Genomic DNA, 10,612 nt, shown 5'->3' with positions numbered 1-10,612 from the left:
GGAGGCTCTGGGAGCCCCTAGAACTGCGCTATGGCAGCTCCGGGGAGCAGACCCCAGGGATGAGCGTGGGTGAGGGAGTGCGTTCTGGGCTGGCTGGGAAGGAGAAGGCGGAGGTGGAGCGTGCTCCTGGCCTCGGGCAACTTCTGCAAGTTCTGGAGATGGCGAAGGGGGCAAGGGTCCCTCCCCCCACTAGGCCCAGGAATCCTGGTCCCCAAATATTTGTGGGGTGAGAGAGAGAGGAAGAGAGAAACAGTTTTCAGATCGCGCGGCCCACAGCCCCCAGCCCCAAACTAGAAGGTAAATACTTACTTCGCCTCCGAACCAGGTACAAGCTAATACTCAACAATACTGATGCCTTGTTTTTTTTGCTCTGTCCAGACCGCAACGCTGTAGCCAATTTAGATATGCTATAAATTTAAGAGGTTGCCATGGCCACCGCGCGCCCATTGGCCGCCAGGCCCCCTACGTGCCGCGCCACGTCACCAAATCTGAATAAGGATGCGCGAATTAGGCGGCGGCCAGACAAAGATGAGGATCGGGACCGCTTGAAAGTGGGGGAAAGTGCCGGCGCCTCCGCCACCGGGGAAAGCCGCTCGGCAGCGCCGAGGCCAGCAGCCACCTAAGACACACCTGGGGGAGCTCGGAACAAGCGCTGGGGCGCGCGGCCCAGGGCATGAGGCTGTGAACACCACCACTCCCCACCGTACCCCAGGCGGCCCAGCGCCAGGCCAGTGATCACCCAAGGACTTGACCGGCTGAGTCTTGGTCCGGACCGGACTCGCCCGGTGACGGCCGAGAGAAGAGGCGGAGCGCAGCGGCGGGGCCAGGGGGCCCGAGGGCCGGGGGCCCAAAGGGAGGGAAGGCGGCCCGAGCCGCCGGGTTGCGGGGCTATGATGGTGCACTGTGCCGGCTGCGAGCGGCCCATCCTTGACCGCTTTCTGCTGAACGTGCTGGACCGCGCGTGGCACATCAAATGCGTTCAGTGCTGCGAGTGCAAGACCAACCTCTCGGAGAAGTGCTTCTCGCGCGAGGGCAAGCTCTACTGCAAAAATGACTTCTTCAGGTAAGAGGCCGCGCAGCCCTGCCAAGTGCGTGCCCACTTCGCGCTCGGTTGGGGCACCCGGGAAGGGAGACCCGAAACCCATCCCAGCCTCCCAGGCTCACCAGCTTAAAAGGGGAAACGGGCAGCGCACTGCTCTCCTGTCCTCGGTCCAGGAAAGGGCCCAAGCCCAAGCGGAGCAAGAAGGACGCTGCTTGGCTGCCTCACGGTTGTTCCTCCAGGCCTGCTTGGAGCAGAGGTGGGGCAGGGGAAGAAAGAAGCCCTGACAAACTTACTCCCCACACACCTCTGCCCTTTTCCCGAGGCTGCAACCCCAGGGTGCAAGTTTCAAACCCAGTTCTGAGAGAGGAAGGATTTTTGCAAAGTTAGGGCTGGCTGGAGGTGTCTCCTACCAGGCAGAGTGCATTTGCCCAGAGCCTTCCCTCCTGGCAAGGCAGGATGGGCCCCAGAGCCCTCCTGGACGAACAGAAACTTCCCAGCTCCAGAGGGGGCTCAGCCACGAAGGTCTCCTCTGATGCTGAGGGGGAAGAAACCTTCTCCTCCTCATCTTCCCACCCCAACTCCTGAAACATTTTCTGCCAGGTTGAAAAGTACCAACGAAATGGAAGCTGACAATCAGGACCTCCGGAGTCTATGCCAGGCTCTGTCACCTCCCCTCGCCGCCCACAGGGGCCCGCAGGCAAGGCAGGAATGATCAATTCTCTGGGCCTCAGTTTCCCCAGCTGGGAGTTGCCTAGGAATGGCCGGGAAGGCTGTGGGGGATTTTGGCAGCTCAGTCCTGCCTGCTTCTACCCGCCGCCCAGAGTGGGCTTTGTGAGTGAGCATTCCGGAGCCCAGGGTTAGGGGGCAGTGATTAACACCGACGAGCAAGGCTGCTTGCTGGCCTCGGCCGCTAGGCACTGGGGAATTTGAATAGGAGAAAATGTCAGCCGCGCCTTACACGTGTAAACTCCCCGGCCCAGAGAACTGAGGCCCCCACTGTGGCATTGCTTGCAAAGCGCCTAATGATTTTTGATAAGGTGCATATGGCCAATTACTCTGCCGGATAAGGCCAAAAGTGACTTATGGCTTCTAATGCCCTCACTACATCAACGTCACCCAAATTCGCCCTGTTTAGAGACCTGGGTGTGAGTAGACGTGGGGCCCCAAAGTCCTGGGCTCTCACCCTCCCCCAACCTGCACCTCAACCCCTCTTCCTGCCGGTCTGCACCACCCATTTTGGGGGTGCCGGACTTCTCCCTGCGCTCAAGGAAAAAAAGAAAAGGATTTAGACCAGGAACGTGGGAAAAGGGGGATTTCACCGATCCCGTGTGCTAGCTATGCAGGTGTAGGATTGCCTTCTGGCCACATTCTCCCACTGCCTGCCAGGGCCAGAGATTTTGGGGGGCTGCAGACTTAGTCCCTGCTTCCCAGAGTCCCCCGTTCTCGGGTCCTGCTGTCCACAAGCTCCTGACTAGCTCTGGTGGGTCCTACAAGGGGACTGGAAAGCCTCCAGTGCTGGTGGCACGGAATCAGCAGAAGGGTCCCTCCTTTCTGTTCAGGTTCAGCTCGGGACAGGGGCTCCCCGTCCCATTGCTAGACCCCACCAGCCAGGCTGATTGGTCCTACTGGGGTCCCAGAAGACTGGAAAAAAGATAAAGGAGGCAAAGCCAAGAAGTGATCCAAACTCGGCCTGCCTGGCTTAAAATTCTTTGTGACCTGGAGAGCCGAGTCTCCCTTGAGCCTCTCAGCTGCATCGGGGAGGATTTGGGAGTATGGGGAGCCTCTTGGGGGTCCCTGGGCCTTCTGCTTGGCTGAAGACTGTGCCCATTGCTCTTGCTATAAGCCCGGTGGAGTCCAAATAAACCTGAATGAGGTATAACAGTCCAAGTCCCAAGAAGAGCCCAGGACATTTGTCTCACCGTTTGTGCTCCAGCCAGGGAGGACAGGATTGGGGTCTCATTTGATAGATGTGGAAATGGAGACTTCTCACAAGCTAGGGTGGATGGGAAGAGGTCAGGGGCTTGTGAGGTTGGGACATGGGGCTGCCCCAGGTGACGGGCTGTGCTGTGTCTGCAGGCGCTTTGGCACTAAGTGTGCAGGCTGTGCGCAAGGCATCTCGCCCAGCGACCTGGTACGCAAGGCCCGCAGTAAAGTCTTCCACCTCAACTGCTTCACCTGCATGGTGTGCAACAAGCAGCTGTCCACCGGCGAGGAGCTCTACGTCATTGACGAGAACAAGTTCGTGTGCAAGGATGACTACCTGAGCTCATCCAGCCTCAAGGAGGGCAGCCTCAACTCAGGTAGGAGGCCTCTGCTCCTCCCCTGCCCGAGGCCCGAGTGCCCTCCCGCTATGCCCAGCCTGGCGCTCTCTACTTGGCCCGCTGTGTGCTTTCTGTGCCCGCTCAGAGCTCTCCACACCTGCTCATCCACCAGGCAGTTCTAGGGCACGCACGGGGCTGGGGACGGGAACAGCGTTCCGAGTCAGTCCTGCAGGATACCGGAACACCTGCCCTCCTCCAATTCAGGAGCCTTTCCCAAGTCGCTTCCACCACTTTTGAGCCCCTGGTAATTTCTACCTGCCTTGGGAGGACACTAATTGGGGTCTGGAGAAAGGAGAGAAGGAAGAAGAAGATCCGAGGCTGGAAGGGCATGTGTGCCCTCCTGTCCCTTCTCCAATAAGGCCGGGCTCCCCTGAGAGCGTGCCTCCCCTTTACCCAGGCAATAGCTGAAAAGTGCTGAGAAGGCTTGAGAAGGGCCGCTCCAAGGCCCAGCCCCGCCTGGAGGGAGTGGGCGGGCGCCTGACCCCTGGGGGAGGGGCTGTCGCAGGGTTTGGGAGGGAATACGGCGTGGTTGGCGGTAGCCTGGGCCGGCAGGAACCGGCTACCGGAGTGGAGAGGCCTCGGGCCGCCGCTGACGCCGCTGTCCCCTTCCTGCTCCGTCCGCCCGCAGTGTCATCCTGTACGGACCGCAGTTTGTCCCCGGACCTCCAGGACCCACTTCAGGACGATCCCAAGGAGACGGACAACTCCACGTCGTCGGACAAGGAAACAGCCAATAACGAGAACGAGGAGCAGAACTCCGGCACGAAGCGGCGCGGCCCGCGCACCACCATCAAAGCCAAGCAGCTGGAGACGCTGAAGGCCGCCTTCGCCGCCACGCCTAAGCCCACGCGCCACATCCGCGAGCAGCTGGCACAGGAGACCGGCCTCAACATGCGCGTCATCCAGGTGCGGCCGGGTCCGAGTCACCCTCCACACTCCCAGCCTCCTTGGCTAAGGGTTTGGGTATAGGGGCAGACGGTGCGCCCCAGGTCGGGCCAGCTGGTCAAACTCCTAGCCAAAGTCGCCAGTCACCTCACTTCTCTGAAACCTGTCCCCTCCCCGTTCAACGAGGGTTTAAAGCCTTACTGGGGGTACAGGATCCCTCCCTTCCTCTCATCTTTGGAGCAGAGAAAGAGGCGACATTCCTTACGTGCCTCCTTCCTGCGCCAATGCGCGGGGCTGACAGACAAACGGCCAGAGTCGGGTTGGGGAGCCGAGGGGCCGAAACCAGAGCCAGGCGGGGCAGGAGGCCTTTATAAAGCCGTCAGGCCGCGAGCAGGGCGAGGACCAGGAAGCCCAAGTCTTTATGAGTCGCCCCACGGGTCCGCAAAATCCTTCACCCTTGGCTGGTTCACTGGGGCCCCTCTCCACCCCTCCGCCCTAATCCGGCCAGCCCCCCGCCCCGCCTCAGGGCAGTCGTGGAGCGAAGGAGGCGCTAGGACCCAGCGGGGGCAGTCCGGGCTGGGAGAGGACAACCCCTACCGAGCTCACGGCCCCCTTCTTGTCCCAGGTGTGGTTCCAGAACCGACGGTCCAAAGAACGCCGGATGAAACAACTGAGCGCGCTGGGCGCCCGGAGACACGCCTTCTTCCGGAGTCCCCGGCGCATGCGTCCGCTGGGCGGCCGCTTGGACGAGTCTGAAATGTTGGGGTCCACTCCATACACCTACTATGGAGGTAAGGGGCCCCTGGGACAAGCTGCCCTACATTGAGGCCCGCGCTGTTCTGGGGGCTGAAGGCGCAGGGCTACCCAGGGAACTCCTCCTCCCTTCTGTTCACTCAGGACAATGATGGACACACCCACAGATACCTCCTGGACGCAAAATCTGACACATGGGTTCACTCACTTACACAGTGATACACAGATAAACACACCAGACAAGCAGCGACATGCAGGACACATGGGCGCACGCACTCCCTCAAACACACACTTGAGTTCAGAGACCTCAGGTACACAAATCTGGACACATGATCACACATGACCACACACTGGTGTACTCCGTCCCGGACACACTAACTGACAAACACCCCGGGAGAGATCCACAGGCTTACTCACTCCCACCCATTCTATCAAGCCGGGCAGTCACAAATCCAAACACATGGGAACCAGACACACAGCCTTCCTGCTGCCCTAGCCCTGGTGTACTTGGCACCAGCGGGAACTAAGGACTGGAGGGCAGCGCTGATGGTAGTGGTGGAGGGGTCAGGATTCGTGTCCTGCAGCTGGCTCGCTAGCTTCCAAGACATTACTTCGGTTCTGCCGCCACGGGAACTGTGCACACGACGTCTGGCACTAGTAGCTGAGACGCCAGCAGTTGCTCTGGGCAGTACTCAAGTCCACTCTCCAGCCCCAAGCACATTGGGGTCAGTGGTGGCTTGGGGGCTCAAGGATTGGGCCAACCCAGTGATCCACGCTCCATCTTTCGGGTTGCAGGGGGCCAGCAGCAAGAGTTTGCATCGAAGGATTCTTGGGTTGGTGTTAACAGGCTCAGGCCTGGGTGAACTCTCCTCTTGGTCACCCATTCTCTTCCTCCTTCCCTCTTTCTCTCCTTTATTTCTCCCCACCCCTCCATCCGTCCACAACTGCTTGGCAGTGACCCATTCCAACTCCCCCACCGAGGTTTTTGGTTACCCCTTGTGCTATGGGGCATTGTAGCTCTCAACACCATCCTTGGCTTCCCAGACTTGTGGGCTCAAGGAAGGCGCCCCCCGCTTCTGTTCCTGAGCCTCTGAATTTGGAGCGTCCCCAGGAGTGCCTAGGCCTGAGAGGGATCTCCCCTCTGAGCAGCCCAGTGTCACAGGCCTGCTGGGCGGTGGGGGAGGGGTAGTAGCCCAGTTTGGGGAGAGGCCACTTCTTTTAGAAAAGTGGGTTTGGTGGCAGTACCGAGGGCGAAGTCCAGCCGCCCGGCGCCCAGGCAGACTCAGGGACGACGACATCGGCTTTGGTACAATCGCAGGCCTGAGAGGTTAAATTTTCAGGTCGAGCCAGAGCCCCCAGAAATTGTGGATGAAATGCACAGCTGTGCTTTGGGGGGAGAAACTCTGCGACGGCAGGGCCCAGATTGGGGGGCTACAGACCCTCAGGACAGATCGGATGGTGGATGTATCCTGGGGTGTCCACTCACCAACCCCTCCACCTATCTTTGCCTCCTTCCGCACAAAATCCCAGCGGGCGCAAGAAGGTGGTAGGGCGGTACCAGTCCGGAATTTTTCCCCGCCTGGATAATTAACCGAGGATTCCCCGAGGACAGTGCGCCCCCACCCATCCCGCCGCCTCCTTTACCCGCTTGTCTGCTGGTTGGGGTGGGGGCCTGGGTATTCGGGTCCCACTTCCCCCGGAATTGGGGCGGGGGTTAGGACCCCCCCAGCCCCAGCGAGGCAGCCCCGCCTAATCCGCGCTGGGAGATCCCGGCGGCGGCGGCCGGCAGCGGACGAGAAAAGGGCCGGGCGGCGGGCCTGCGGCTCCCCGTGGGAGCGCGGACAAAGCCCCAGCTGCGGCTTTTGTGCCCTTTTCAGACGGCGTTTGTTCCAATTACCTCCGGCCCGGCCGCCATATGGGCGGAGGCGGCGCGCTCCGCGCGGGGGCCGCGGCCCTCGCTGGCTGGCCCGCTCGCTGCGGGCCCCGGCCGACCCCCATCCCTGTCCCTTAGGGGCCCCAAATTCGCCGCTTCCAACCTCTCCCTTCACTTTCGGGGAGAATGGAATGAGTGGTTTATAAAAAGTAATTAGCAACCGTTTTGGCTGTTGCCTAAACCGCGTCCAAGCCTCGCATGCAAACACCCCCATTTGGACTGATTTCAGGGTTTGGAGAGGGAAGGGAGCGGCAGGGGGCATTCGGAACTCTTCCCGGTGACTGAGACCCCAAGACTGAGCAGGGGATGTGGGTTTGCAGAGGAGACTCCGGCCACCCTGGTTTTCCCACCGTATAAAGCGGATTATTGTCACCGGTGCGAGTTACTGAGGTGCTCCTTTCGTGGGATCCCCCACCCCAATCCTTCAGGGGCCGACCTGGGGGGTCGCTGTCCACGACACGAGGGAGGGGGCTATGAGAGCGGGTTAGAAACAATTTATAGAGAATGGGCAGGCATATCATCTGGAATTTGTGGGCAAAACACACATTTGTGCATTTTTCTGGAGAGAGAGCCCAAAGCTATCACCAGATTCTCAAAAGGGCTCTATGTCCCCAAATGCTTCAGAACCTGGGCCGACCGACCGGGTGATACTAGAGGACCCACTCTGTACCCCGAGGTTCCCGGGAAACTCTGGACACCACCGAGAGAATGCTGGGGTCCTCCTCACGGTCTCCCAAGTAGCCGGGGCTCAGCTTTCTCGGTTTCAAGTCAAGCGAGACCAGTGCAAATGGTTGGACGCCGGCATTCACTCGGGCGGGCGCAGAGCTGTACTCTGCTGGGCTCAGAAGCAGAAAGACCCCGCGGTGAGACCGCCTTGTGCGCTCCGGTCCGGGTTTCCGCGCGCCCCTGGCCCAACTCGCCAGACCCTCCGTGCTCCAGCCTATGCCCAGGTCCCGGTTTCTGCCCAGGCTGGTCGCCACAAGGTCTCAGCCATGTCGCGCTCTGGTGTCTGTCTTCCCCGCACCCTTGCCCTGCTCCTCTCCCGGCCTCAGCCTCCGCGTCTCTGGTTTTCTCTCCGATGCATCTCTCAGTCTCTGGGTGTCTCTGTGCGCATCTGGCTTTCCTGTCCTGTTTTGGGTCTATAGCCCGGTTTTTCAGGTGTGTCTCTAACCACGGCTGTCCCATCTCTTTCTCTTGACATCTAGACTGTCTTACTCGACCTCCAATCTCTCAGCGGCTTGGTCTCTGGGTCCCTTTTCTTGCCTTGGGTATCTCTGAGTCTGGGGGCTCCCAACTCGGTCTCCTCTTCCTTCCCCCTTCACACTGTCCTCTGCTTATCTCTCACAGCCCGTGTCTCTCACAGCCCGTGTCTCTCTCAGTTTCGGTGTCTCTCGCTCTCTGTGTATCTTTCAGCAACTCTAAGACACGGTCTGCGACCGTTCACTGCCTCTGCGTCTCCACAGCCGCTGTCTCTCTCCATCTGTGGGTCAGGACTCTGACTGAAGTCTTGGCATTTCACACATTGTCCCTCACTGTCTCTGAGTGTCTCCCGTCCCTTCTCTGCGTCTCTCACAGTTTGTCTGTCTCGTTTTCGGCATCTCTCATTGTCTCTCTCCGCAGCTTGGCCGCCGGGTCTGCGCCTCCGCAGCCTCGGACCTCCCTCCCTCTTGGTCTCCGCAGGCCTCTCTGTGGGTCTCTCACCTCGACAGTGTCGCGCTGTCCCTCATAACGTGCTCTCCCAGCAGCCCCGACCAAGTACCCCTTTCTCTGGGCGTCGTCTCTCGGGTCCGGTCTCCCGGGTCCCCTCCCCCGGCCCCGGGAGTCCCTCACTGCCCTGGACGTCTCTCACCTCTCCCTGTCTCCTCCCTGTCCCCTCCGCAGACTACCAAGGCGACTACTACGCTCCGGGAGGCAACTACGACTTCTTCACACACGGCCCGCCGTCGCAGGCGCAGTCCCCGGCCGACTCCAGCTTCCTGGCCGCCTCCGGGCCCGGCTCGACGCCGCTGGGCGCGCTGGAGCCGCCGCTCGCAGGGCCGCACACAGCTGACAACCCCAGGTTCACCGACATGATCTCGCACCCGGACACGCCGAGCCCCGAGCCTGGCCTGCCTGGCGCCCTGCACCCCCTGCCGGGCGAGGTGTTCAGCGGGGGGCCCAGCCCGCCGTTCCCCATGAGCGGTGCCAGCGGCTACAGCGGACCCCTGTCGCACCCCAACCCTGAGCTCAATGAGGCCGCCGTGTGGTAAGGCCACCAGGCCAGACAGCCCACCTGGACGCAGCCTCCCCAAACCAAAACGCCCGACTCAGCGGTGGCCTGGGGCTCCCTCAGGGGTTCTCTCTCGGGTCCGCACTCAACCGGCAGCTGCTCCTCGGCTGGGCGCGGAGAGGGACCGACCCCCATCTTCACCCCGCCGGCTCTCCAGGACCCCCAGCCCTCCGCCAGCGCTCTCCTGGCAGCCGCGAGCAATTTTGTGGGACCAAAGTCAATACTGCAGAGGGTCAAGAGATCTCAAGCAAGCTCTAGACTTCCCCCCGGACCCCCACCCACCACCTCTGTGGACCAAGAAAAGGTTGAGGCCAAGGAGCGGGGATGATTTTGTCCCCCCCGCCTCTGCAATCCGAGTGGCATTTTGTAATCTTATTTCTCACTCTGCTTTCCCCATCTTTCAAACAAGATGATAAGAAAAAGAGATTGAAGGGAGAGAGAGGAAAGGGAGCAAAATGAGGAAGCGAGGAGATGGAGAGAGCGCCAGCCAGAGAGAGAAGATGGACAGCGACAGCGAGAGAAAAACAACGCTTGAATGGGGGTGTCCCTGGAAGACAAATCCACCTGCACGTTGGCGCCGCCTCGTGGCCAATCTTGAGGCTCAAGGTCAGCTTTTCTAGGAAGGTGGGGCGGTCTGGACTTGCCAGCCTTGGGCCAGACCACCCCCTCTTTCCTTACTTTGACATTTATTTTGAGCCCCGAGGTCCAGGCCAGACTCGAACACTCGCCCACCCTGTTCTCCCACTGGGAAAGGCGCCAAGATTTCTGGGCTCTGACCCACAGACCACCCTCCCTGCCTGGGGCCTGGAGGCTGGGTCGTCAGGATGTACAGTATTATACTTTTTTGGAAGTTGAACGCTTCTAGTTTCCTTATTTTGTATAAAGAAGAAACAAATAAAGTATGTTTTTGTGTTTACTGTTTATTTATTGTACTCTAGTTATCTGGGGTTGGACATTTTTATATTTTTAAGAGGAGGGTGGGCAGAGTGAGGGAGGGGAAGCAGAAAGAGGTTTACCTAAAAAAACACACACAAAAAACCCACAAAAAATCAACTTTTTTAAAGAGAAAGATTAATAAAAAAAAGTTCTTTTTTTTCCCCTCAGTGCTGTGTGGTTTTCCTTTTTTTGTCTGTCTTCATAGTTTCTCAGAGTGAATGGAATTCTTCTTTTCTCTGGTTCTTGTTTCTGACATAAAACAGACTTGATGGGTTCAAAGACCTCTCTTTGTCTAAATGGGGAGTGCTTTTGGTAACTATCCGGTAATAAAAGTGGCTGCCATTTTTTTGACAGCTACTGTGTTCCAGGCACAGTATCTCCCCATGCTTTATGTAATACTCCGATCTAACACAAACCTGCCTGGCACATAGTAAGCCTTCAAAATATTCGATGAATGAATGGATGTGTGATTT

At 59.3% G+C, this 10,612-nt stretch overlaps 1 protein-coding gene across 1 annotated transcript; it reads left to right on the top strand.

Moving 5' to 3' along the window:
* Window positions 1-319: 319 nt before the first annotated feature.
* Window positions 320-10,306, top strand: LHX5 (LIM homeobox 5). The gene is made up of 5 exons (XM_033097189.1): window positions 320-1,063; window positions 3,119-3,342; window positions 3,992-4,269; window positions 4,874-5,039; window positions 8,816-10,306. Exons 1-5 carry the CDS (start codon window positions 891-893, stop codon window positions 9,181-9,183), a joined length of 1,209 nt encoding a protein of 402 aa, XP_032953080.1. The 5' UTR covers window positions 320-890; the 3' UTR covers window positions 9,184-10,306.
* Window positions 10,307-10,612: the final 306 nt, after the last annotated feature.

The sequence above is a fragment of the Rhinolophus ferrumequinum genome, chromosome 25 (genome assembly GCF_004115265.2).
Source record: "Rhinolophus ferrumequinum isolate MPI-CBG mRhiFer1 chromosome 25, mRhiFer1_v1.p, whole genome shotgun sequence".
In the NCBI taxonomy this organism is placed as follows: Eukaryota; Metazoa; Chordata; class Mammalia; order Chiroptera; family Rhinolophidae; genus Rhinolophus; species Rhinolophus ferrumequinum.
Note: the sequence above shows the minus strand (reverse complement) of the source record. Positions and strands in the feature narration are given on the sequence as shown.

Bases quoted from the DNA above. Each gene is read 5' to 3' on its own strand.
- LHX5 (XM_033097189.1), top strand. From the start codon at position 891: ATGATGGTGCACTGTGCCGGCTGCGAGCGGCCCATCCTTGACCGCTTT. The intron at 1,064-3,118 runs GTAAGAGGCCGC...CTGTGTCTGCAG, and splicing joins TGCAAAAATGACTTCTTCAG to GCGCTTTGGCACTAAGTGTG. The intron at 3,343-3,991 runs GTAGGAGGCCTC...GTCCGCCCGCAG, and splicing joins GGAGGGCAGCCTCAACTCAG to TGTCATCCTGTACGGACCGC.